General features: G+C 44.9%; 4 protein-coding genes across 5 annotated transcripts; 3 read left to right on the top strand and 1 right to left on the bottom strand.

Annotated features, from left to right (window-relative positions):
• Positions 1 to 5169: 5169 nt before the first annotated feature.
• On the bottom strand, positions 5170 to 11515 carry rgcc (regulator of cell cycle; the record flags this gene model as incomplete). Of its 2 annotated transcripts, XM_079518721.1 has the most annotated exons (5): positions 11318 to 11515; positions 10914 to 11087; positions 7595 to 7693; positions 7093 to 7155; positions 5170 to 6104 (listed from the first exon to the last, which is right to left on the bottom strand). In XM_079518721.1, exons 1-5 carry the CDS (start codon positions 11349 to 11351, stop codon positions 6097 to 6099), a joined length of 378 nt encoding a protein of 125 aa, XP_079374847.1. In that variant the 5' UTR covers positions 11352 to 11515. The 2 variants fall into 2 exon arrangements, with proteins under 2 accessions (XP_079374847.1, XP_079374848.1); XM_079518722.1 differs by lacking the exon at positions 5170 to 6104 and having other exon boundaries at positions 7082 to 7155; positions 11324 to 11515.
• Positions 11516 to 15142: 3627 nt separating this feature from the next.
• Positions 15143 to 16660, top strand: LOC306934837 (E3 ubiquitin-protein ligase arih1-like; the record flags this gene model as incomplete). Its single annotated transcript, XM_079517646.1, has 1 exon — positions 15143 to 16660. The coding sequence occupies one exon, from the start codon at positions 15143 to 15145 to the stop codon at positions 16658 to 16660; it is 1518 nt and encodes a 505-aa protein (XP_079373772.1).
• A 1018-nt stretch (positions 16661 to 17678) lies between these two features.
• Positions 17679 to 19235, top strand: LOC306935162 (E3 ubiquitin-protein ligase arih1-like; the record flags this gene model as incomplete). Its single annotated transcript, XM_079518074.1, has 1 exon — positions 17679 to 19235. One exon carries the CDS (start codon positions 17679 to 17681, stop codon positions 19233 to 19235), a length of 1557 nt encoding a protein of 518 aa, XP_079374200.1.
• A 2493-nt stretch (positions 19236 to 21728) lies between these two features.
• On the top strand, positions 21729 to 22940 carry LOC306934836 (protoheme IX farnesyltransferase, mitochondrial-like; the record flags this gene model as incomplete). Its single annotated transcript, XM_079517645.1, has 1 exon — positions 21729 to 22940. The coding sequence occupies one exon, from the start codon at positions 21729 to 21731 to the stop codon at positions 22938 to 22940; it is 1212 nt and encodes a 403-aa protein (XP_079373771.1).

The raw sequence follows: 22940 nt of genomic DNA, 5'->3' as shown, positions 1-22940 counted from the left end.
CAGGACTTTAGAAGTGCATTCAGTGCATGCGGGGAGAAGAGAGCAGCTGTATCCAGACCTTGGCCTTTAGCCCAGTGAAATCATCTTTCTTCACTCAGCGCAGCATCATCGTCCTTCCATCATTACCATCCTTGGTTACACCCACATGACAAATACCCACCCAGGAACCCAAGCGCTTGCAACACAGCAATAATGACGAATATGTTTAAAAAGAATGTTGCATTGGCATACAGTAAATTATTCTAGATTCATGTTTGCTGTTAAGTCAAACAATGCTTTTCAATTGTGATTTTAACACCACCATAACATCTGTTGTGTGAGTGAGTGTGAAAGAACATTTCCCAATACATCCCAGATTCCCAATACATGTTCATCCTTCAAAGACTAAAGACTAATCTTCAACTAACTAACATGATTGTCAGACTTGTCATAACATCCTGTGCTTTTTGTTATTGAATCTCATCAACCACCTCTCATTCAGTGCACACATTCCACCTTGGCTGTCCGCTGCAAAACAAGCTGAAAAATAGAAAAAGTCTCTCATTCTTTAAACGAGTCTTTAGAAAGCCATTCTAGCACCTGCTACTGAGCCGTCCATTCATACCATAGATAGACTCACTCACAGCAATATAACTCACAGATGTGTCAGCCCAACAACACGCCCACCCAGGCACTATTCTGATCTCCCAGTGGTCACAGTGTGCGCGTGTGTGTGTGTAGGCCTACATGCCGGCTATGGCTGCCTGTGTGCATTTGTGTACTTGCATCTGTGAAGCCTGATTTTTGAGTGGTGCAACCACTCCCTTATGGAGCTATGTGTGTGGGTGGGTGGGTGGCTGGGTATGAGCACGAAAACAGCATGGTTTTTCACCACCTGTGCCCAACGTAACACACACACAAACACACACGCACGTATTAACTGTATATATGATGCTTTCGGGTGTGCCAGTATAGTACAGTGACAGTACAGTACAGTACAGTACAGTACAGTACAGTACAGTACAGTACAGTACAGTACAGTACAGTACAGTACAGTACAGTACAGTACAGTAGAGGGACCACCACACGGTAACTCTGTCATTTCTCAACCGTTTCGGACGCGGGGCGGCACGCCGGAACCGGCCCGGCACCCTGGGTGCGTTCCTTTGGGTCTGGAACTCTTCTGGGTCAGTTTCACATGCCTGTCTTCCGCCGTGCTGTGTGTGTGCAAAGCATCTGCCTGCTCTGCACCATGTGGCCCTCCCCAAGGAGGACATGACACAGCACGTGTTTCATCACGCCAATGCTATTTGAGGTCATAGGAGTCAGAAGTCACGTAGGGAGGGTCGACTTCTTCTCCAGAGTCAGCCATCCATTCTTGGCCCTGAGAGAATAACTCCTACCGACAGCGAGACAAAATAGGTTCAGGGAGGTCATTGTTTTCGCTGATAAGGAACATGGCGACCACTATGGAAGGTGAGGGACTGTGTAGGATCACGGAAATGACAGTAATAGCTTTGTACATCGCAGCTGACCACCCACTATACAGACTCTGGACTCTCTCATAATGTTATTACATGGTTCATTATAGTTCCATGCAATTGCTTCTTGTCTGTACACCTAAAAGAATATGGGTGGGTGCACAATAAAGTATACATACATACATACATACATACATACATACATACATACATACATACATACATACATACATACATACATACATACATACATACATACATACATACATGTTCACAATTCACATGTGTATATTATGCCATATGCACACAAACATGCACTCTGAAACATACACACTGTGGCAAACCAGGGGAAACAGCCAGGCCTATTCCCCACAGAAGGAGGCTGGGGGAGGTGATAGAGGGAGTATATTACCCTGTACAGGTATTGCAGCCAATGGGAGCCTGGACATGGACGCACCTGCAGCCAGTAAGGCAATCAACAGAAGCTTTTAAATAGCCGACGCCCAAGCTGCCTAGTGAGTCATTTTGGACTAATGGAGGAGTGAGGAAGCAGGAATCACTCTGTTCATGAGGAGGCTGGTATGATGTAGCCTGGTTAATAAACCAGACCGAATCAGCCGTTGGCAAAAAAAAATTGCCTGCCAGCGGATTAGGGTCTGGCGAGGCTCAGTAGCACGCCTCTTTCCTACACCCGAGAACAGGTCGGGCCAATCGGGACACGGTATGCAATATGGGCGGGCTTTGGTACATTGACGTTCAATGCTTGAGACCTTTGACTGACAGTAGCTCTGACCAATTGCGTCAAAGAGAAAATGTTTGAACCCGCCCCCCGGGAAATGAAATCCAAGTGGAGCCAGCCCAGACTAATATACCGCGACAGTGTTGTGTGATATTAGTCTGATTTATTAGCCAGGCTAGGTATGATGGATATCTCACAAGCCGACTGAACTCCACAAGGGAGAGCCTACAGCACTCTCCACCCCCTGAATAACCTGGTGCCTCGTTATGTGCCCAGAAGGGCCCTTAGGTCTGCAGAACAGGGTCTGTTAGACCCACCCTTCACCAAACTAAGAACGAAAGGTGACAAATCATTTCAGGCCGTAGCAGCCAAACTATGGAATGCTCTCCCACTAGCACTGAGATTTTCCTCCTCTGTGGGCATTTTTAAAAATAGCCTCAAAACATTTCTTTTTAAACAAGCATTTGTGGATGGTTCAACCTGAACTTAATATACCTTTGTTTTATGATGTATTTATGATGATCTTATTGTTTCTTGTTTGAGCTGAATTGTACACATGTTTTATCTGCATTGTTTGCTTGTTTACTTTGTTCTGTATTTTTATTGTATGTAAAGCACTTTGTGAGTCCTCTCTGAGAAAGGTGCTATATAAATAAAATGTACTTACTTACTTACTGAATACAGTATATCACTAGCTCTCTCTCTGCTCTGCCCACAGGACTGTGCATAGAAGCCCAACCCTAAGTTGACGTTTTGCCCCGTTTTCCCCTTTCCCTAACAAATTAATAAAAGACAATTTAAGTTACATGTTGACTCTGACTCTGAGCCTCTTATTTTATTGTGAATCTTGCCTATTCTCCCCTGGGTTGCCACAACACATGTACATGTACACACACACACACACACACACACACACACACACACACACACACACACACACACACACACACACACACACACACACACACACACACACTTTCACCCGTCCGTTGGATTGCCAGTAGGGACATCTGGCCACCAGTCATGTGAAGACCCAGTGGTAAGCTGAACCTGATATTTGGCTCTCTGTGTATTTCTGTCTCTTTGTGATGTGGACGCATACATCTGTGTCTGTCTCTGCCCAACTTATTCATAGAAAAACTTTGCTTGAGGAGTCTTGCGGAAACCTCCTCGAGAACTCGTCTAGAATCTTCAATCGTAGACTGCAATGTTTTTAGTAAACGTCCACAACTCCCATAGATATTATACCTCCTAAACGTGTCCTCAGTACATCTGTTAATAGCTATAATCCAACTCTCTCCTCTCTACTACTCTCTCTTATCTGTGCCTCTATGCCTGCTTTCCCACACTTCCAGCCCAATGCACTGCCCGGCCCAGCCACGGCTGGTGGCTATAGGTCTGATGCCAAACCCCATGCAGTGCTGCTCCCGGGGCTGACCCCCTCTGCCAAAGCGGTGCCATACTGCTTGCCAAGTGGGGAGGTTGTTTTAGAAGACAAGGGGTCATATACTGTGCCAACACAGTCTCGCAAGGGAGCGCTGCTTATCACCCAGCCTCTGCCACCACCGCCCCAGTTTCTCTATCGCCTGACTGGCAGGTGGGCAGACTGTGGAGTACAGTTCGCTGTGCCCTTCTGCCTCGCTTTGCCAACTGTACTAAAGAAACAACACGGCGACAGGGCGCCTACGGTATGCCAGCTTCCTGCTCTCAGATTAACACAGAGCCGTTGGCACTGATAGTAGGCCTTGCCAGCTGTGAGTGGCAGCCACATGCTGCTCTGAGGGGCTCTCAGCCTGTGGATACTGACCCTTATTATGAGAACTTGACAAAGATGTCTTCCTCCTTCCCTTCCCTAGCACCCCAAAATAATTATAGATCTTACATAACTGGATGTAACCAAAGCATTCACATGTATTTCATCTGATTCATCGGATCAGTGACAGTCCAAAGGTGTGGAGGGAATTCATCCTTTGCTTTACAACTGGTTAGCTGCCAAATCCAGACAGACAGCCCACATTAGAGACTCGGAGAGACAAGCAGAGACAAGTATCTTGGAATAGCATCGCTTCCTTGCACCTGCTGCATTATGCCCCATTATGGAACTAAGATGGAAATGTGTCTGCCTGAGGAGAGTGACCTCTGACCCCTACTGATCAGCTGACCACTGGGCGTAACGTAACTATCGCTAGAGGAACCCTCCAGCCACACCTGCTGCAGGGCCAGTGAAGGGTGACAAGGGTCACCCTCCTGTCTCCCACCTCCTCTGGAAATAGACCCTGTTGCTACAAAAGTTACATAACTACCTGCTTTGTTGAGGGGTTGACTAATGGGCAAAAGAGGCACCCGATTTATAATATCTATTTCAGTGTGTGTGTGTGTGTGTGTGTGTGTGTGTGTGTGTGTTTGTGTGTGTGTGTGTGTGTTGTTTCTGAGTGCTAGGGGCCACATTCTTTGCAGGCAGTGAATGCCAGGCCTATTACTGCATTATGCAGTCTTTTTCAGCCTGTCATTCTATTTTGTTGACTGTACAGTCAAATGTAATTCCAGGAAAATCACCTCAGTTGTGAACTATTGGCTACAGCTACACAAGGATACAGCCTTGTCAGTCATGACAAAGAAGCTGGTATAGATTATTCATCATGATTGAAAACAAGCCATCTGATGATCTGCCTAAGTGGCCTGGGATCTCCCTAGGATAAGTGAATAGGATACTTTGTTGACTGGAGTTCCCCAGTAGTCTATCAACAAAACTTCTAAGAACTGTTCTTTAGTTTGCTGCATGGCACACACCATACATACACATACAACTTAAACAGAAATTCATTATTGTTAGAATGTGTGGTAGTCTGGTAGAGGCCTAGACAAGTAGTTCAATTCATGGCAGTATACGGTATTATGTTACCAGTGAAACGTTATTGGTAGAAACAAAACCTGCTGTAAAATAGGAAGAAATGGAGGAGACACGTCACACATTGTAAAAGAACAATACCTCATAGTTTATTATCTCCGATAGACATTAGATGTGTTAAATACAATGTATATTATTTTCCAGTTTTTTCAGTATTGCTTTCCAGTTTTGTTAAGTATGTTCTCTCAGTGAATTAAGATGTCAGTTCACAATCGTCAGAAGCATGAAACCAGCTTGAGTCAATGAGTGACAAATCTGACCAGCGGTCTTCTTAATAGCAAGGCAAATATAATTTGAAACAATTATTATTTACATAAGATAAAAAAATATATTTCACAAAAAAAAGGTATTACTGACAAATTTACAATAACCAGCTCTATAAAATTACAAATATACTTCTATTATAAAAAGCCTTTTCTTTTTTAAATACTCTTGCTGCTCAAGTTTTGCATGAGGGAGCATAGCCTCTAGTGTGTGTATGTGTCTGTGCGTGCATGTGTGCGATAGATTTGTAATAAAGATAATACACATTCCAATCACTCTTTGTTTCATCTTTTCCCTCGTCCTGTTTAAATGATCCATGGATCACTGTTTTATACATTACTGTTGTCCTCATCTTCCCTATATTTTGAACCTTCTTTCGGCCTGTTCTTAGCCTTACTGTACTGTAGTTATTAGTACACTGTAAAAGACACGAGTGTTTAACTATGAGAGCGTAAAATTGGGCTTAGTTATTACACCAACACTCATTTTACATTGTATACGGAATACGGGCGTCAGCTGGCGTCGTGGAGTCACTTGTCAGTTGCGGTGTCATCCATCCAGCTGTATCCTGTCCTGTGGTGGTTGGAGGTGTGTGTGTGTGTGTGTGTGTGTGTGTGTCGGGGAGAGGGGAGTGCAGGGTCTGTTGCCCAGGGGTCCAGACATTCACTCCATTCCCTCCCTCATGGCTACACTCCAAGATGGGTCTCAGTCTCCGTGTCTCCATGTCACATGCCTAAAGAGAGAGAGAGAGAGACAGACAGTGTTCTGTTTAGGACTGGACCTACTGGCTCCTTGGACTCTGGCACTATTCTTAGGGGGTGTGATGTTCGGTTTTACAGAATGGTCATCGTAAACACAGGGTGGCCATAATAAACAGGTCATTCTGATTTAAAGGGCTGGCTGCCTGCCTGCCTGACTGATTGACTGACTGGCTGATTGAATGTCCAGCTTTAAAAGAGCTGGATGTCCTCTGCTTTGAATGGAGAACATTCAGTGACCAAAACACAGGAAACAGTAGGAAACACTGGGATTCTCCAATCAGAGGCAAAGAATAACCCCCCAAAAGAAGGAAGTGATTCAATTCCTAATCATGTGTTGCTCCATTCCTGACGTTTACAGTCGGAGTCCTACCCCAGGTTTTACATGTGCACATTCCATGTGCTCTGATGCAAGTTCCAACACTCACAAGCCCTGTAGTAAAGAAGAGGTCCAAAACAAATAAAGTGAGCTACGTTGGTCCGTTACCGTTCTATAGCTATACTAAACTGCTCCCAGTTGCTCTCTCTCAGGTTACACCAGTACATACATCAACTACCACAGATCTAGAGCTGTGTATGTACACAGAGAGATAGTGTGTGTGTGTGTGTGTGTGTGTGTGTGTGTGTGCGTGCGTTTTCACAAATGTATATGGGGTGTTGTATGCATAGTGTTGTATGCGTGCGCCTCTGAACTCCACTTCTTCCTAAGATGAGTGACAGGTGAAAAGGGATACTCCAGCCTAACCCCCAGAGGCCTCCTGCTCCGGCCAAAGAAGGAAAGCACCTATTTAGCTCCCATCATTGTTTCTTAGAAACCTGGGGGTACGCCATGTCACTTTATGAGTGGTCGTTAGCATAGCTTACATAGGGAACAAACGTCAGCACTAATCTGGGGAGGGGGCAGCGCCAGCGCCTGCACCAATTCATCATGGTCTGTGACAGCCATGCTGCATTAACACTTACTCGCTAATGTCCTGTCAAGGTCAGCGATGAAGTCTTCCAGTTCCTTGGTGTCACCGAGCTTAGCTGTGGACACAAGCGAGAAAGACCCGGGTTCAGTACATTGACAAAACAAACAACAACAAACTCTATTTAATTTAATGCTAGTGTGGGCAAACACGTTTGGTCATAAGACAGCAAAAGGGATAATGCTGAAGATGTGCATTTAAAAAAAGAAATAATCTCATTCACCACATTTGACTTTTTGATTTGAATTTGAATAATAATAAATAATGCATTGTTAGGTAGAATTCCACTTAGCTAAGACCTGCTTTCATTGGATTGACATGCCTTGTAAGGGTGTGTGAATGTGTTGTGGCACTGACAGTCATAGTGTGTGTGTGTGTGTGTGTGTGTGTGTGTGTGTGTGTGTGTGTGTGTGTGTGTGTGTGTGTGTGTGTGTGTGTGTGTGTGTGTGTGTGTGTGTGTGTGTGCATGCGTGAGAGAGAGAGAGAGAGAAAGAGACCTCTAGGTGTGGGTGAGGTGGTGGCAGGGGAAAACACAGTGGGGGAGTTGAGCCTCTCGTCACTGAAGCTGAAGCTGTTTCTGTTGAGCGACTCTGCACCTGAGATAGAGAGAGATAGAGAGAGAATGCAGGAAAAGGAGAGAGATTCAATTAGTGTTCAGCTTTCACTGTGCCCTGAGAAGCCTCTGTCATCTGTACAACATCCTACGCAGACGCACGCACGCACACGCATGCACGCACGCACGCACATAAGAATCAAAACGTATCAAGCATTTTTCATTTGTGCCAGTCACCATTACAAATGTACAATTGAGAGTATGCGCATGCTTAAAGTGAATGGCACATCGAGTGGCAAATCGAGTGGCAAAGCAACAGGCAAAGTGAGTTTAACATTGTTTAATGTTGTTTAATGCAATCAGATAAGACTTTTCTGTGTGGATGTATGGGCTGTCAAGGCCAGAAAGTAGTTTTTTGCCACTCAGTAGGCGTTCCTGCATAACTTCCTGGTTTGATGATGATGTAACACGCATACCCTCTATTGTGCATATTTGTATGGTGCTTTTAATTTGTTGCATGCATGGTAAGAAATCTAGATGGCTACAAAACAAGCACTCAGCAACCACGAAAAGAAAGGGAAGACTTGTATCGTTGACTCCATTAACATTATGACATTGGTTAAAGAAGACAAACAAAACATATCTACTACCTACAAACATGCTCAACTCATAGTCAGGAGTCAGGACTCCAGGAGGCATCAGTAAAAAACAACTTTTATAAAGTATGGAGTTTTCCAGTTATGTCTGCTTCACTGGAGGACCAAAAAGTCAGACAACTCCTCTCCTGCCCTTCGAATATGAATTATTATATCTGACACATTCAGAGGTCAGTGTTAAGAGTAGGATAGGACAGGACAGTCTCATCCTGCCTTCTCCGTGCATCCCCAAATCTCTACACAGATAGTTACATAAGTGATATAATAGCCACTTAGGTTCTGCCAAGCCATATTTCAAGCCGCTGCACAACGTGACATATTTTCACTGTTAGTTTGTCTGAGGGATGGAATAGATGGACTGAGAAAGAGATCTCTTGTGGGAAAAGCTCTCTGGCTTCTGTGCAAAGTAAAGTACAATACCGGTATGTATGTGCGTTGCCGCTGTCCCTTAACTTAGAACGTATTTATCTGTTCACCTCCAATTCCCTTTGTCATGTGGCAGCCAAGTCTATGGACTTTTTATGTTTGCTTTAAGCATTCCCCCCACCCCGCCCCTCACTTCACACAAGTATAATTTTTCTTTTAATTTACTACTCAGCGTTTCAATTCCTTAATAACAACTTAATACACACAGCCGTTTCTTACAAGTGCTTCTCACCTGTGTTATCTAATGCAAGTATGGAGTGACACTGTGTGTGTGTGTGTGTGTGTGTGTGTGTGTGTGTGTGTGTGTGTGTGTGTGTGTGTGTGTGTGTGTGTGTGTGTGTGTGTGTGTGTGTGTGTGTGTGTGTGTGTGTGTGTGTGTGTGTGTGTGTGTGTGTGTGTGTGTGTATATGCGCATAAGAAGATTAGCCCGGCACTTAAAGCTGTCCCTTGTCTATCTGTCTCCTCTTTGCAGATCTCCAGTAGACCCTGACAGAGTGTCTGCCACTTACCTAGTCTCCCCTCTCTGACCTGAACCACTCCTAGCACTCAGCACCCGAGACAGACACCCACAGACACACGGCAAGATGGATGATACCGTGGAAAAGTGAGATATGCCGACACAGACGACCATACTAGCCTGTGATGATAAGCATCAGGAACTGAAACTCTTTTACTCTCTCTCTCTCTCCCTCCCTAGTTGTACGTCTATTGCTCACAGACACACACAGTCACACACGCACACAGTCACACACGCACACAGTCTCACACACACACACACACACACACACACACACACACACACACACACACACACACACACACACACACACACACACACACACACACACACACACACACACAAGGGGTGCATCAGGGTGCACATGTCGTTGGCTGCGCTTTCAGCGGTCTATCCATCAGACTTCAACACAATAGGCAGTCCCTGCATGGGACAGGTCTATCTTCAATAGACTACCATGGAGAGGACAGGGCTCAAGCAGGAATCCCATCCTCAAATCAACCAGCGTGGTTCCTGGGCTTTTAATCATTGGAGGTGGGTTCTGCGGTTCCCTGCATTTAGAAAGGTCAGTCCTTAGTACCAACGCCATCAACTTAACGCCAGTGACACCGATAAACAGTGTTGGCATTTCTCAGGCGCCCACGTTATGTAACTGAACTGCCATCCAGTTGAACTCATTATGTTTTTATAACAGAAATCAGATTATTTGTTACATAATTTAGACTGTCTGATTCCAATTCTGAAGTCAGTCATATTATGTGTGATTGGAGCAGCTGGACAGTCTCTCTTCATGTTTAAACTATTCCACAGGCTGCCGTTCTAAAATACTTAGGGCTATAAAGCTCCTTTTCACGTCTTCCCCCGGAAATCCCAACCCACTCGCATGTGGTTGGGAAATTAAATAACTTTGCACATGGGGACCGGGAGCATATTTCTAACTATATGTAAGCATATCATGCCTTTGGTCTGGGGCCTTCCTGGGGCTTACGGTGCAGCTGGGTAAGTAGGTATAGGTCTTTAAGACACTGTATGGTATGGTAATGTACAGTTTGAAGTCTACAGGAGGGCGTTATATAGTCAGCTTTGTGACAATAAAACGAAACACTGCCACAGAACCGTGGCTCCCTGTCAATATGCGAGCAGGTCTGCCAAGGTATGCAGCAGTAGCTCAATCTGACCCCAAGATCTCTGGAGCGAGATCAAGGATTTCTATCTCTCTTGTCCATGTCGGTGTGTGCACGAAACAGTCTGCCAACACTTTTGAAGGTACGGTGGTACAGTAACACACATCCGCATTGCACAATTTGCACACATTTAGCTTGAGAATGTATTTTTGGACCATACTTTGTTGTAAAACTATTATTTTCGGTGAGTGACTTCACAGTATCATAACTCTTGAGTGAGAGAGAAATAAAGAATGAAATGGCCTATGATACTAGTATACAGGCTCTAAAATTTCAGACTGTCAGTGTCAATTGAGTTTATGCTTGTTTCAGTTTCACCAGCAAAATTAATTTGCAACTCTGAGAGTGTGCAAATGTGAAGAATTCAAGGACCTTACAGCCAGCCATATTGTAGTGGTACTGGTAGCCTAGTACCACTGTACACTTTCACAGTGTCATTATCCAAGGACAAAGGTGACAAAAGAAAAGCTCGTCACTTACTCTCCGAGTCGCTGATCCCGCTGTCACTGACGCTCGCGCTGCTCCTTCTCTTCATGGTCTTCAGGTGCTCGTCGTACCTGAAGTGACGTTTCTCCACCGGCGACGTGAAGTCCTCGATCACGGCGTCAAACTCACACAGCACGTCAGACAGATCGGCCTCGTTGATGAATTTGGCTGCAGGTATACAGTACGTGGCAATGTAATGAGATGGATCATGGATGGAACTGTAAATCCCCAGACAGACACTGATTCTACTGTGTAGGGCCTATATATAGGCCTACTACATTTATTTACGCTGAGGCCTACTGTATAGGCTAGTCAATAAATCACAGATTACTCAATTTAATACATGACCAATGTAGCTAAAGAAAAACATAAAAGAATGTAACAAAATATAAACTTACGTTTACCTTGGGATTTCAGTTTTGGGGACTTCATGATTCCTCTATTGGTGCTTTTTTTTAATTATGGGATATTATCCAAGATGTTGTAGGCTATTGTATTGAAATATTTGTTATGTCCCAGTCAGTCAGTCCCAAAGTAAAATCCCAGGCTGTTTTATCCTCTGAGTTGCCAGTACTCCTGCAAAGTCTCTTCTAACAATCCCGCGCCAGAAGGCTGGCTTTTTAATCTCCAGCAGGGCTCTTTGGGGGCGGAGAGAGAGAGAGAGAGTGAGAGAGAGAGAGAGAGAGAGGGAGAGAGAGAGAGAGAGGGAGAGAGAGAGAGAGGGAGAGAGAGAGAGAGAGAGGTGGCCGTCACTTGGCTTCTTCAACTCTTCCCGGTTGAAGTTACACTCCCTGGCGTCACCCTCATATAAGTATGTGTTTGTAAACAACTTCTGTGTCACTTGGCGGGCAGAGATGTAATACAGCTGTATTTATAGCCACGAGCCTGGTACTTTTCATACTTTATCACGAGGCAGATTTTGACACAACGAGGCCAGTAAATTACTATAGCTGATAGGCTGAACATGGAACTTGAAGTCAGCGCTATCAATAATCAATGTATTGTACCTTCCAAATTATAATTCCAAACATTCCACATTCACAAGGCAGCGCTACTACTCCTACTTTAAAAATAAAATAAACACTTAATTTGTATTTACAGTCAAATAAACAATAATAGTAGGCTATTAATGAAAATAGATCGGATGACAATCATCATGACATTGACGAGCGCCGTCTTCAGCTAAAGTGGGTTTGGTGCGACACCTAGCGGTACAATGTAACAACTGCACCCTTTGCCTTAGTAACTCCAAAAAGCAGGCCAGGCTCCTGCATGTAAAAAGTCGACTGTATAAGCCTACCGAAATAAACGGTTTTCTCGGATAGCGTAAAAGTGATGAGTCTGACTCTTTGAAAACTGTTTTCCCTCCAACAAGGAAGCCTATAAAAATAGACATAAACCAACACCTGCTTGTTTCTCATCAGGATTCCCAACAACACCCCCTGGGCCCTGCAGGATCTTCCCAGAGACAGATGCAGTAGCATGGCCCATGGGGCACTTGTAGGGATTTAGGATTTTCACACCTTCAGTGCCCAGTCCAGCAAGGAAGGCAAATGGACAAATGGGCATGTGTGTTTTCAGCTGCACCGTGACTCTGGGGGCCCAACAAGGTGTTGCTCATCATGGAACTGGGCACTGGCCTGGGTGTTAAAGATGACACCTTTTACAGCATGCAAGGGATCGGATCTCACGTTTACACACGCACGCACGCACTCACGCGCGTGCGCACACACACACACACACACACACACACACACACACACACACACACACACACACACACACACACACACACACACACACACACACACACACACACAAGATATGTGGCTGAGTATATATGTACAGCATAGTATAGCATATATGTGTAGTTTATATGTATAGTGTCATTATATAGATATGTTCTAGTTATAGTTTATATGTATAGTGTCATTATATAGATATGTTCTAGTCACGGTCTTAGCTTACGCATGTTTCGCGATAAATGCATTTTTTTTTTTACATATGTGATGTATTCCCATGCTTTTTGTTCTTGCCTATTGTAAGTCGCTCTGGATTAAGAGCGTCTGCTAAATGCCTAAATTGTAAATTGTAATTGTAAAATTGTGTCAGTTCCCATAGCATTACAGGTAGGCTAGCTATAGATCATGGTTCATGGCCATATATAGGCTAGCGTATCTTGGAGATGTGACTAGACGTGATATCACAATGCGTGACCATATATGGGGACATTCCCGTATATGGGCTTAATATCCCGGATGACGTCATAGTGATGTCACGAGACCTGGGCACAATATATGGGGGCTTTCCCCATGTATGGGGATGATGATGTCATAGTGATGTCACGAGACCTGGGCACAATATATGGGGGCTTTCCCCATGTATGGAGATGATGATGTCATAGTGATGTCATGAGACCTGGGCACAATATATGGGGGCTTTCTCCATGGGGATTTTAAGTGATGAAAAACAGTGCAGTATTGCACAGTACAGCACAGTACGGGACAGTATTGTACAGTGCAGTGCAGTGCAGTGCAGTGCAGTGCAGTGCAGTGCAGTGCAGTATGTTACAGTACGGTACAGTACGGTACAGTACAGTATAGTATAGTATGTACGGTACAGCCTGCTACAGTACGGTACAGTACAGTATGGTACAGTACGGTACAGTACAGCCTCCTGCAGTACAGTACAGTACGGTACAGTGCAGCCTGCTACAGTACAGTATGGTACAGTACGGTACAGTACAGCCTCCTGCAGTACAGTACAGTACAGTGCAGCCTGCTACAGTACAGTATGGTACAGTACACTGGCCACCTGGATGGGGTGGCGTGGCGCTAGAGTGAGACCGGCCAAAGGCCGGTCGAATATAGTTGACTATATTCAGACAGCAGACTCACATTGTTGTGTATTAGCTTGTCTAACACCTTGATCGAGTTGAGACTACAAGTAAGACGTGCGAACGCGGGAAGTGAACGCAGCTCGTAAATTGCAATAACAACAATTAGAATAAATTACGTACTTTAAGGTTTTTTTTTAGTTTTGTTTTTTTTAAAGATTTTTTTAAAGATTTATTTTTAAGTTACGTTTTTTTTTATTAAGTTAAGTTGTTTGTGTGTGTGTGTGTGTGTGTGTGCGTGTGCGTGTGTGCGTGCATGTGTGTGTTTTTGTGTGTGATACATTCGGTTTTTTTAAGATTTTTTTTAAGTTAAGTTTTTTTTAAGTTAAGTTTTTTTTTAAAGTTTTTTCTTTTTAAGTTTTTTTTTTAAGTTAAGTTTTTTTTAAGTTAAGTTTTTTTTGAGTGGTGTAAACCACTCCTACAACTGGCTTTGTTAGTCTGTGCAGAAAAAATGAGCATGGTTGCTATGCTCACCCTGTTCACCCGGGTGTGATTTCATTACGTCAGACATGATTTCATTACGTCAGACAGGCTTATTGAGTGGTGTAAACCACTCCTACAACTGGCTTTGTTAGTCTGTGCAGAAAAAATTAGAATGGTTGCTATGCTCACCCTGTTCACCCGGGTGTGATTTCATTACGTCAGACATGATTTCATTACGTCAGACAGGCTTATATATAAGACCTTACACCACTCAGTTCACACAGGTGTGATTTTTTTTATTAAAGTTAAGTTGTTTGTGTGTGTGTGTGTGTGTGTGTGTGTGTGTGTGTGTGTGTGTGTGTGTGTGTGCGTGCGTGCGTGTGTGCATGCATGTGTGTGTGTTTTTGTGTGTGATACAGCTGCGCCCTCTGGTGGCGGGCGGTTGGTGTTACAGCGTGACACACACACACACAGACAGACAGACAGACAGACAGGATCTGCTGGGTCTCATAGTAAATGCTCACTGCGTTCGCAATAAGAGCATCTGCAGTTATACTGCACGTATGCATGCCAATAACACGACTATTGGGCAGCAAAATGGAAACCACCAGCGCAGGTCGAGAAAAATAAATAAATAGACCAGGCATCCCCCAATAGGGTTCCAAGGGGGTGGGACATTCTGACCCTTCTGACACCCCCCTCCTCCCCCTCCAGTGCCCCTGTGGGTTGGGAAGAAAGGCCTGCAAAGTATATGACTTATGTGCACAATGACCGCCATGTGAATATGGTGATTGGCAAGCAATCGCCACGTCATAGTGACGTAATGCTACATCACGGGATCTTATAAGACAAAAAGGCCCGTTCAGTTTAGTTTATACGCCTGTACTGAGCCTTACTCTTAGGAATGGACTCGATAGTGTGTTATGGCTATGAATCCGACGGTGAGATGGAGGAATGCAGCGAGGATGACACCCTGGAGCTCGACGATCTGGAGTTAGTGGATCCCATAGTGGATCCCGTTGGAATCGGCCACAGCCGAGGACAGGAGGAGGACTACCGCTTCGAAGTGTTGACTGGCCAACAGATCCACCAGCATATGCTGGAGTGTATCCGGGAGGTCAACGAGGTCTTCCAGAACCCTGCGACAATTACACGCATTCTCCTTAGTCACTTCAAGTGGGATAAAGAGAAGCTAATGCAAAGGTACTTTGATGGAGACTTGGACAAGCTGTTCTCCGAGTGTCATGTTATCAACCCCAATAGGAAATCACAGACCAGTTGCCTGAGCAACACAAGATCATCTGCAAAGGACATGCCATGTCATATCTGCTATCTAAACTACCCCAACTCCTCCTTCACAGGCCTAGAATGTGGACATAAGTTCTGCATGCAGTGCTGGGGAGAATACCTGACTGCCAAAATCATGGAAGAAGGAATGGAACAGAGCATTTCTTGTCCCGCTCATCGTTGTGACATTCTGGTTGATGACAATACAGTCATGCGCCTCATAAAAGATTCAAACGTGAAGTTGAAGTACCAACATATAATTACAAATAGTTTTGTAGAGTGTAATCGACTGTTAACATGGTGTCCTGCACCTGACTGCCATCACGTCATCAAGGTTGAGTATCCAGATGCCAAGAATGTGAAGTGCAAGTGTGGCCGTGAGTTCTGCTTCAGCTGCGGAGAAAACGACCATGATCCCGTCAAGTGCACGATGCTGAGGAAATGGATAAAAAAATGTAACGATGACAGCGAAACCTCAAACTGGATTTCAGCAAATACAAAGGAGTGTCCTAAATGCAACGTCACCATCGAGAAAAACGGTGGCTGCAATCACATGGTTTGTCGGAAGCGGAGTTGCAGCTATCAGTTCTGCTGGATCTGCATGGGTCCGTGGGAACGCCACTTGAACTGCAATTCTTACAATGAAGATGCCATGGCAGAAAAAGATGCACAACAGCGCTCCAGCGAAGCCTTGAAGAGGTACCTCTTTTATTACGACCGCTACATGAACCACATGCGGAGCCTGCGCTTTGAGCAGAAGCTCTATGCTGAGGTCGAGCAGAAGATGGAGGAAATGCAGAAGCAAAACATTCCCTGGATTGAAGTGCAGTTCCTGAAGGATGCCGTGGATGCGCTCGGCCGCTGCCGCCAAACACTCATGCTAACGTACGCGTTTGCCTTCTACCTGGAGAAGAACAACCAGTCCATTATATTCGAGAACAACCAGGCAGATATGGAGAATGCCACTGAGGTGCTTTCTGGCTACTTAGAGCGGGACATCTCGCAGGACTCCCTGCAGGACATGAAACAGAAGGTACAAGATAAGTACAGATACTGTGAGAGCAGGAAAAGCATGCTACTGCAGCATGTGCACGAAGGCTACGAGAAGAACCAGTGGGAATACAGAGAGGCTTGAGGACACGTCTCCCCATGCTTACAGCATGAAGAGGGATCATCATGGGGACGGGGTCCCCACTAGTGCTCTCTCTCTCTGTCTCTCAGTTGAATTGAAGTTAATTTAATTTAATAGGGCTTAATTGGCATGGAAAACATGAAAAAAGAAAGAGAAATGTATCAACTCTGTATCATTGCAATAAAAAAATAGTATAGGTATTAAAAATATAAACAGAAAACGTGTGCTGTCTAGTAGTCACATGTATCTATGATGTACGCCTCCATATGGGCAAGGTTTAGACCATTAGTATCATTATTGTGATTGTAAAACAATATACGCTTATATACATATTTCAAAAAATATATACACTGAAGAAAAAAAAGACCTAACTTAAATATCTATGACATGTGACTCCAAATTTGGGCAAGGTTTCAGCGCAATCACAGCCCCACTGACTTTATTAAAGTAGCTATAATTTACCATTAAAGTAGCTATAAGCAATAATATGTCAAAAATGTAATTACTTTTTTTTTCTTCTTTTCGTATTCACACAGCCAGCAATGGGTAAAACGCTCCCCAAAAAACAAAACAGAAAAAAACAAAAAGGTCATTAAATCTTTGACATATTATTGCTTATAGCTACTTTAAAGCCTTTTTTGCACAGCCACGCCTTAAATATGCATGGAAGTACTTCCTTGGCTTACGTTTGCACAAGCAATATGATACTGATCAATATTCCAGTGGTTTGCAAGAATATCCCCAGATAATATGCACGCACACACACACTCTTCGGCCTCCTATGCTGTCATAAAGGCATAAATAAAATAACCAAATAAATACATTTTAACAGTTGAAGTACTGCCCATGTCCATGCGTTGGGAGCATGTGGACATGGTGATGACCATATTTGGGCGTAGCTGGTGACTTCACACTACATCATGGATGATCTTTATAAGCACACCACGGATGAGCTTCATAACGGGTGAGAAGACAAAAAGGCCAGCCAGTGCTAGTAGTGAGTTTATAATCACCACTAAGAATGGGCTCTGACAAGAGTTATGACGATGAATTTGAAGAAGAGATGGAATGCAGTGAAGACAGCCCCCAGGAGGAGGAACTTGAGGACGACACCCTGCAGCTTGGAGAAGTGGAGTTGGTGGATCCCACGGTGGATCTCAGTGGAAGTGGCCTGCATGGCATGGGACAGGGGTACCGCTTCGAAGTGTTGACTGGCGAACAGATCCACCAGCATATGTTGGAGTGTATCCAGGAGGTCAATGAGGTCTTCCAGAACCCTGTGACAATTACACGCATTCTCCTTAGTCACTTCAACTGGGATAAAGAGAGGCTAATGCAAAGGTACTTTGATGGAGACTTGGACAAGCTGTTCACTGAGTGTCATGTTATCAACCCCAGTAAGAAATCTCGGAACTGTGCTCCTATCAACACAAGATCATCATCTGCAAAGGACATGCCATGTTATATCTGCTATCAAAACTTCCCCAGCTATAACTTCACAGGCCTTGAGTGTGGACACAAGTTCTGCATGCAGTGCTGGGAAGATTACCTGACCACCAAAATCATGGAAGAAGGAATGGGACAGAGCATTTCTTGTCCAGCTCATCGTTGTGACATTCTGGTAGATGACAACACAGTCATGCGCCTCATAACAGATCCAAAGGTGAAGTTGAAGTACCAGCACATAATCACAAATAGTTTTGTAGAGTGTAATCGACTGTTAAAATGGTGTCCTGCACCTGACTGCCATCACGTCATCAAGGTTGAGTATCCAGATGCCAAGAATGTGAAGTGCAAGTGTAACCGTGTGTTCTGCTTCAGTTGTGGAGAGAACTGGCACGACCCTGTCAAGTGCTCGTTGCTGAGGAAATGGATCAAGAAATGTGACGATGACAGTGAAACCTCGAACTGGATTGCAGCAAATACCAAGGAGTGTCCTAAATGCCACGTCACCATCGAGAAGGATGGCGGCTGCAATCACATGGTTTGTCGGAACCAGAACTGTAAATCTGACTTCTGTTGGGTCTGTCTGGGTCCATGGGAATGCCATGGCAACTCTTATTATAAATGCAATTCTTATGATGAAGATGATGCCAAGGCAGCCAGAGATGCACAAGAACTCTCTAGGGCAACCTTGCAGAGGTACTTGTTCTATTACAACCGATACATGAACCACATGCAGAGCCTGCGCTTTGAGGAGAAGCTTTACGCTCAGGTCGAGCAGAAGATGGAGGAGATGCAGCAGCAAAACATGTCCTGGATCGAGGTGCAATTCCTGAAGAAGGCCGTTGATGTTCTGGGCCAGTGCCGCTCCACACTCATGTTCACCTATGCCTTTGCCTTCTACCTCAGGAAGAACAACCAGTCCATTATATTTGAGGAAAACCAGGCAGATCTGGAAAACAAGACCGAGGTGCTGTCTGGCTACTTAGAGCGGGACATCTCAAAGGACTCCTTGCAGGAAATCAGGCAGCAAGTACAAGATAAGTTTAGATACTGCGAGCACAGGCATACTTTGCTGTTACAGCATGTGCATGAAGGCTATGAGAAGGACCTGTGGGACTACAGAGACGATTGAGTATCTTGACTATAGCGCTGATGCAATTTAACAGTGGCACGGGCCTCTCCCTCTGCAAACCAGCCACTTTTTTGTGTCTTTTGTGTTTTTTTCTTCCTGGTGTTTCTTTAATGAAATCTTTCATATATATACACACAGTACAATATTAGACTAAGTATACTACAAGTATTTTTACAGTGGCAACAGCATGACATCGAGGAGGCAATATCTCCATCTAAAACATAATACAGCCTATTGACTTGTATTGTAACACATTCTTTTCCCCTCTGTTTCCCTGTCTTTTTTTCTCTTGTGAATCTTTTGTTATGTTTTTTATTGTTTTTTTTTAACAAAATGTTCCTCCATTACTATGATGTCATCAATATGATGGAAGTCCTCTCCATATTTGGGTTAAACCGTATGGACAATCTGACAGATTTGTATGTCCAGTAGGCAAAAGAAGTCACAATATTTTTCCAGTCAACATTATTCAATATTCTTGTGAATACATTACCTCACGCCCATGTCCCTCAAGAATACAATATAAGGAGATGCCCATGCTGTTCCCCTTCACAAGGGAGTGCATGCAGCTACACATAAGGCCTGTGTATGAGGTTTTGTCCACAAAAGTGTGTCTTTTTCCTGAGCACAGTGTACTTTGAGTTGTTTTTAATGGAACCGCTGCATACTTTTAGTATGCTACAAATGCAGCGTGAAAAAGGCAAAATAAACATGATGTTTGGCATTTACTTCTGGTCACAGAGTTCACAAATCACCAGAACCAAAAATACACAGGGAAGACATATTTCAATATTCTTAGAGTAATAATGTTAACTCCATAGACACATACTCCATCTAACTATAAATGCACCAAGTCTCTCTGTGTGTGTGTGTGTGTGTGTGTACGTACGTACGTCTGTAATCCACGCGTAACTCGAGAACCGTTCGCCCCACCGACTTCAAATTCGACACACGCATTCCACACCCCCACAGGGAGTGCAGTGTCCATCGGACCCACGGTTGTCCAGAACCGCCCCAAAAGGCCTCTGCCCGGGCTCTGGACATGGCCCCTGCCCAATGTCCATATATGGAGCTGGCCTGTACTGACATCATTCTGACGTCTGCATAGACTCCATATTTTGGCATGCCTGACAAAGAACTCCATATATGGGCATAAAAGGGACACAGACATAATATATGGGTGGGGCATCAATTTCCAACTTGCATCGTTCAAATAGGCCAGTGCCCAATGGGCACCGCTCTAGTCTTTAAAATGTAAGTATTCAGGAATAGCTGGCTCATAAAAGGATCAGGCGTGCGTGGTTTGTTTAAAGTGCTCTAAACAAACATTAAAAGTCCATATGACTTGGCTGACCATACTTGGCTGCCATGATGTCATTTCAAAAGCCAGACGTTGGAGGGGATAGCGCCCCTCAGAAACTATAAATATGGTCAACATTATGCATCGTAATGTTGTTACTACTGCCTCTGGCAACCACACTAATTAAGATTCCTAATTGAATTCTTAATTTCTTAATTCTTTATTACTACAGTAATTAGCCCTGTGTAATTAAGATCCTAGTTGGTATGGGAATAACATACACACAGGCCAAAAGACAGACATATACAGATATCTCCATATATGGGAATAAAAGGGACACAGCCAACCATGTATTATATTGCATAACTATAGTCCCGCATAAATGCTACTATGAATGAAATCTCTGTGTCGTTCGTAGAGAGACCATGACGTCATAGAATGTTTATTAGACAGAAATGTAAAAATCACACTTCGTGTGAAGTTAGCGATGCCTTTCATCACAATGATGACGTCTGATGTCAACAACATGACGTCACAGACATACACATCAAGCGCTCAAAAACATATTTGTTCCAAAAAAAGTCCTTGTGGTCTTTTTTCCATTCTCTAACAATGGGTGCTCTGACAAACAGCCTTGTTTGAAACTGGTTCTCTGTGGGTATTGCATAACCCAACAGGCATAGACATAGTACCTTATTATTAATAATAATATAAATATGCAGGATCTCTGTGTGTGTGTGTCACATATCTCAAGAACCGTCTGACCTTATTGCTTTCAGACTTGGTGTGTGGATTGCTCATGATTCAAGGCTGTGTCCCACTTAATGCCCATATGGAGATCTCTGTATATGTCTGTCCCTATTATGCAGATCCATCCTCACTATGACATCATAGTGAGGTCAGTTGGTGGCGTGCTGCATGCGAAGGAGACACAACAGAACTGGCTTCATGCTTCAGAAATATGATTCAATATGTTCATAACGCCATGTAGTCTGTCACGTCTGGTTGGTACCAGCATGAAGCAGGAATCGGTTAGAAATGCCCTTAGAAATCAGCAGTGCGCTTGCCACCCATTTTACCCATCCAAATGGGTAAAATACCAGCATCTGAACTTCCTCAAACGACATTATGTAACAAAAAGCAACAATGACCTTCATATACGAGCTACCCCTAAACAACCGTATATCTTGGCCATGTCCACGTATGAGAGGGATGACATGGTCATCACACACTTGCCGCATGTACCAGTCACCAGTCCTACAGTTGCAGACATCACGCTACACAGAGGAGAGGTCACCCGCGAGATAGTAACGCAGCCTGTGACATCCGAACCCACAGAGACCTCGTTACAGGCACCTGCTGCGTCCGGGGCGGAGTGGACCTCTGTGGAAACTCCCCATGTGCAGGTGGAGACAGAAGAAGCCAGACACGGCCGTCTGCACAGACAGTGGAAGGAGCTGAAGGTCGAGCTGGCTGATCTGCCAGACGTGTACGCCAGACTTGCCAAAATCAAACTTACGGCACTGGTGGTTGCGACTGCAGCAGTGGGCTATGCAATGGCTCCGGTCCCCTTTGACCCCACCATGTTCTTTGTAACTTCCCTGGGGACAGGCCTGGCCTCGTGTAGTGCCAACTCAATCAACCAGTACATTGAGGTTCCCTTTGACTCCAACATGAACCGTACAAAGAACCGCCCCCTTGTCAGAGGACAGGTAAGTCCCCTACATGCGGTGTCATTCGCCCTAGCCTGCGGCGTGCCTGGGGTCGCCATGCTCACAATGGCAGTCAACCCGCTGACAGGCTTCCTGGGGGCCTTCAACATCTTTCTGTACACCTGCTGCTACACTCCCCTCAAGCGACTCAGCATCGCTAACACCTGGGTGGGGGCGGTGGTGGGGGCCATCCCCCCCATCATGGGCTGGGCGGCTGCCACAGGTTCTCTGGACCCAGGTGCTCTGTTGCTGGGGAGCTTCCTCTACTGCTGGCAGTTCCCGCACTTCAACGCCCTGAGCTGGAACCTGAAGGAGGACTACTCCCGTGCGGGCTACCGCATGATGTCCGTCACGCATCCCAGCATGTGCCAGCGGGTGGCCCTGCGCCACAGCCTGGGCCTCATCGGCCTGGCATGCATGGCCCCCGTGCTGGGTGTCACCACCTGGACCTTCCCTTTGGTCTCCCTGCCCATCAACATGTACATCAGCTTCCTGGCCTTCCGCTTCTACAGGAAGGGTGATCGCAGCAACGCACGCAAGCTCTTCTTCTGCAGCCTCTGGCACTTACCCATGCTGCTGCTGCTGGCGCTCACGTGCAAGAAGCCCGACATGGACCTGGAGAGTGAACCAAGCGGAGCCGGTGAACAGCTAACTGGCTGCACGTCTCTGAGTGGCGCATTCTCGCTCCCATGA

This window comes from Electrona antarctica (genome assembly GCF_951216825.1).
Source record: "Electrona antarctica genome assembly, chromosome: 13".
In the NCBI taxonomy this organism is placed as follows: domain Eukaryota; kingdom Metazoa; phylum Chordata; class Actinopteri; order Myctophiformes; family Myctophidae; genus Electrona; species Electrona antarctica.
The sequence above is the reverse complement of the archived record's forward strand: the minus strand, read 5'-3'. Positions and strand labels throughout refer to the sequence as shown.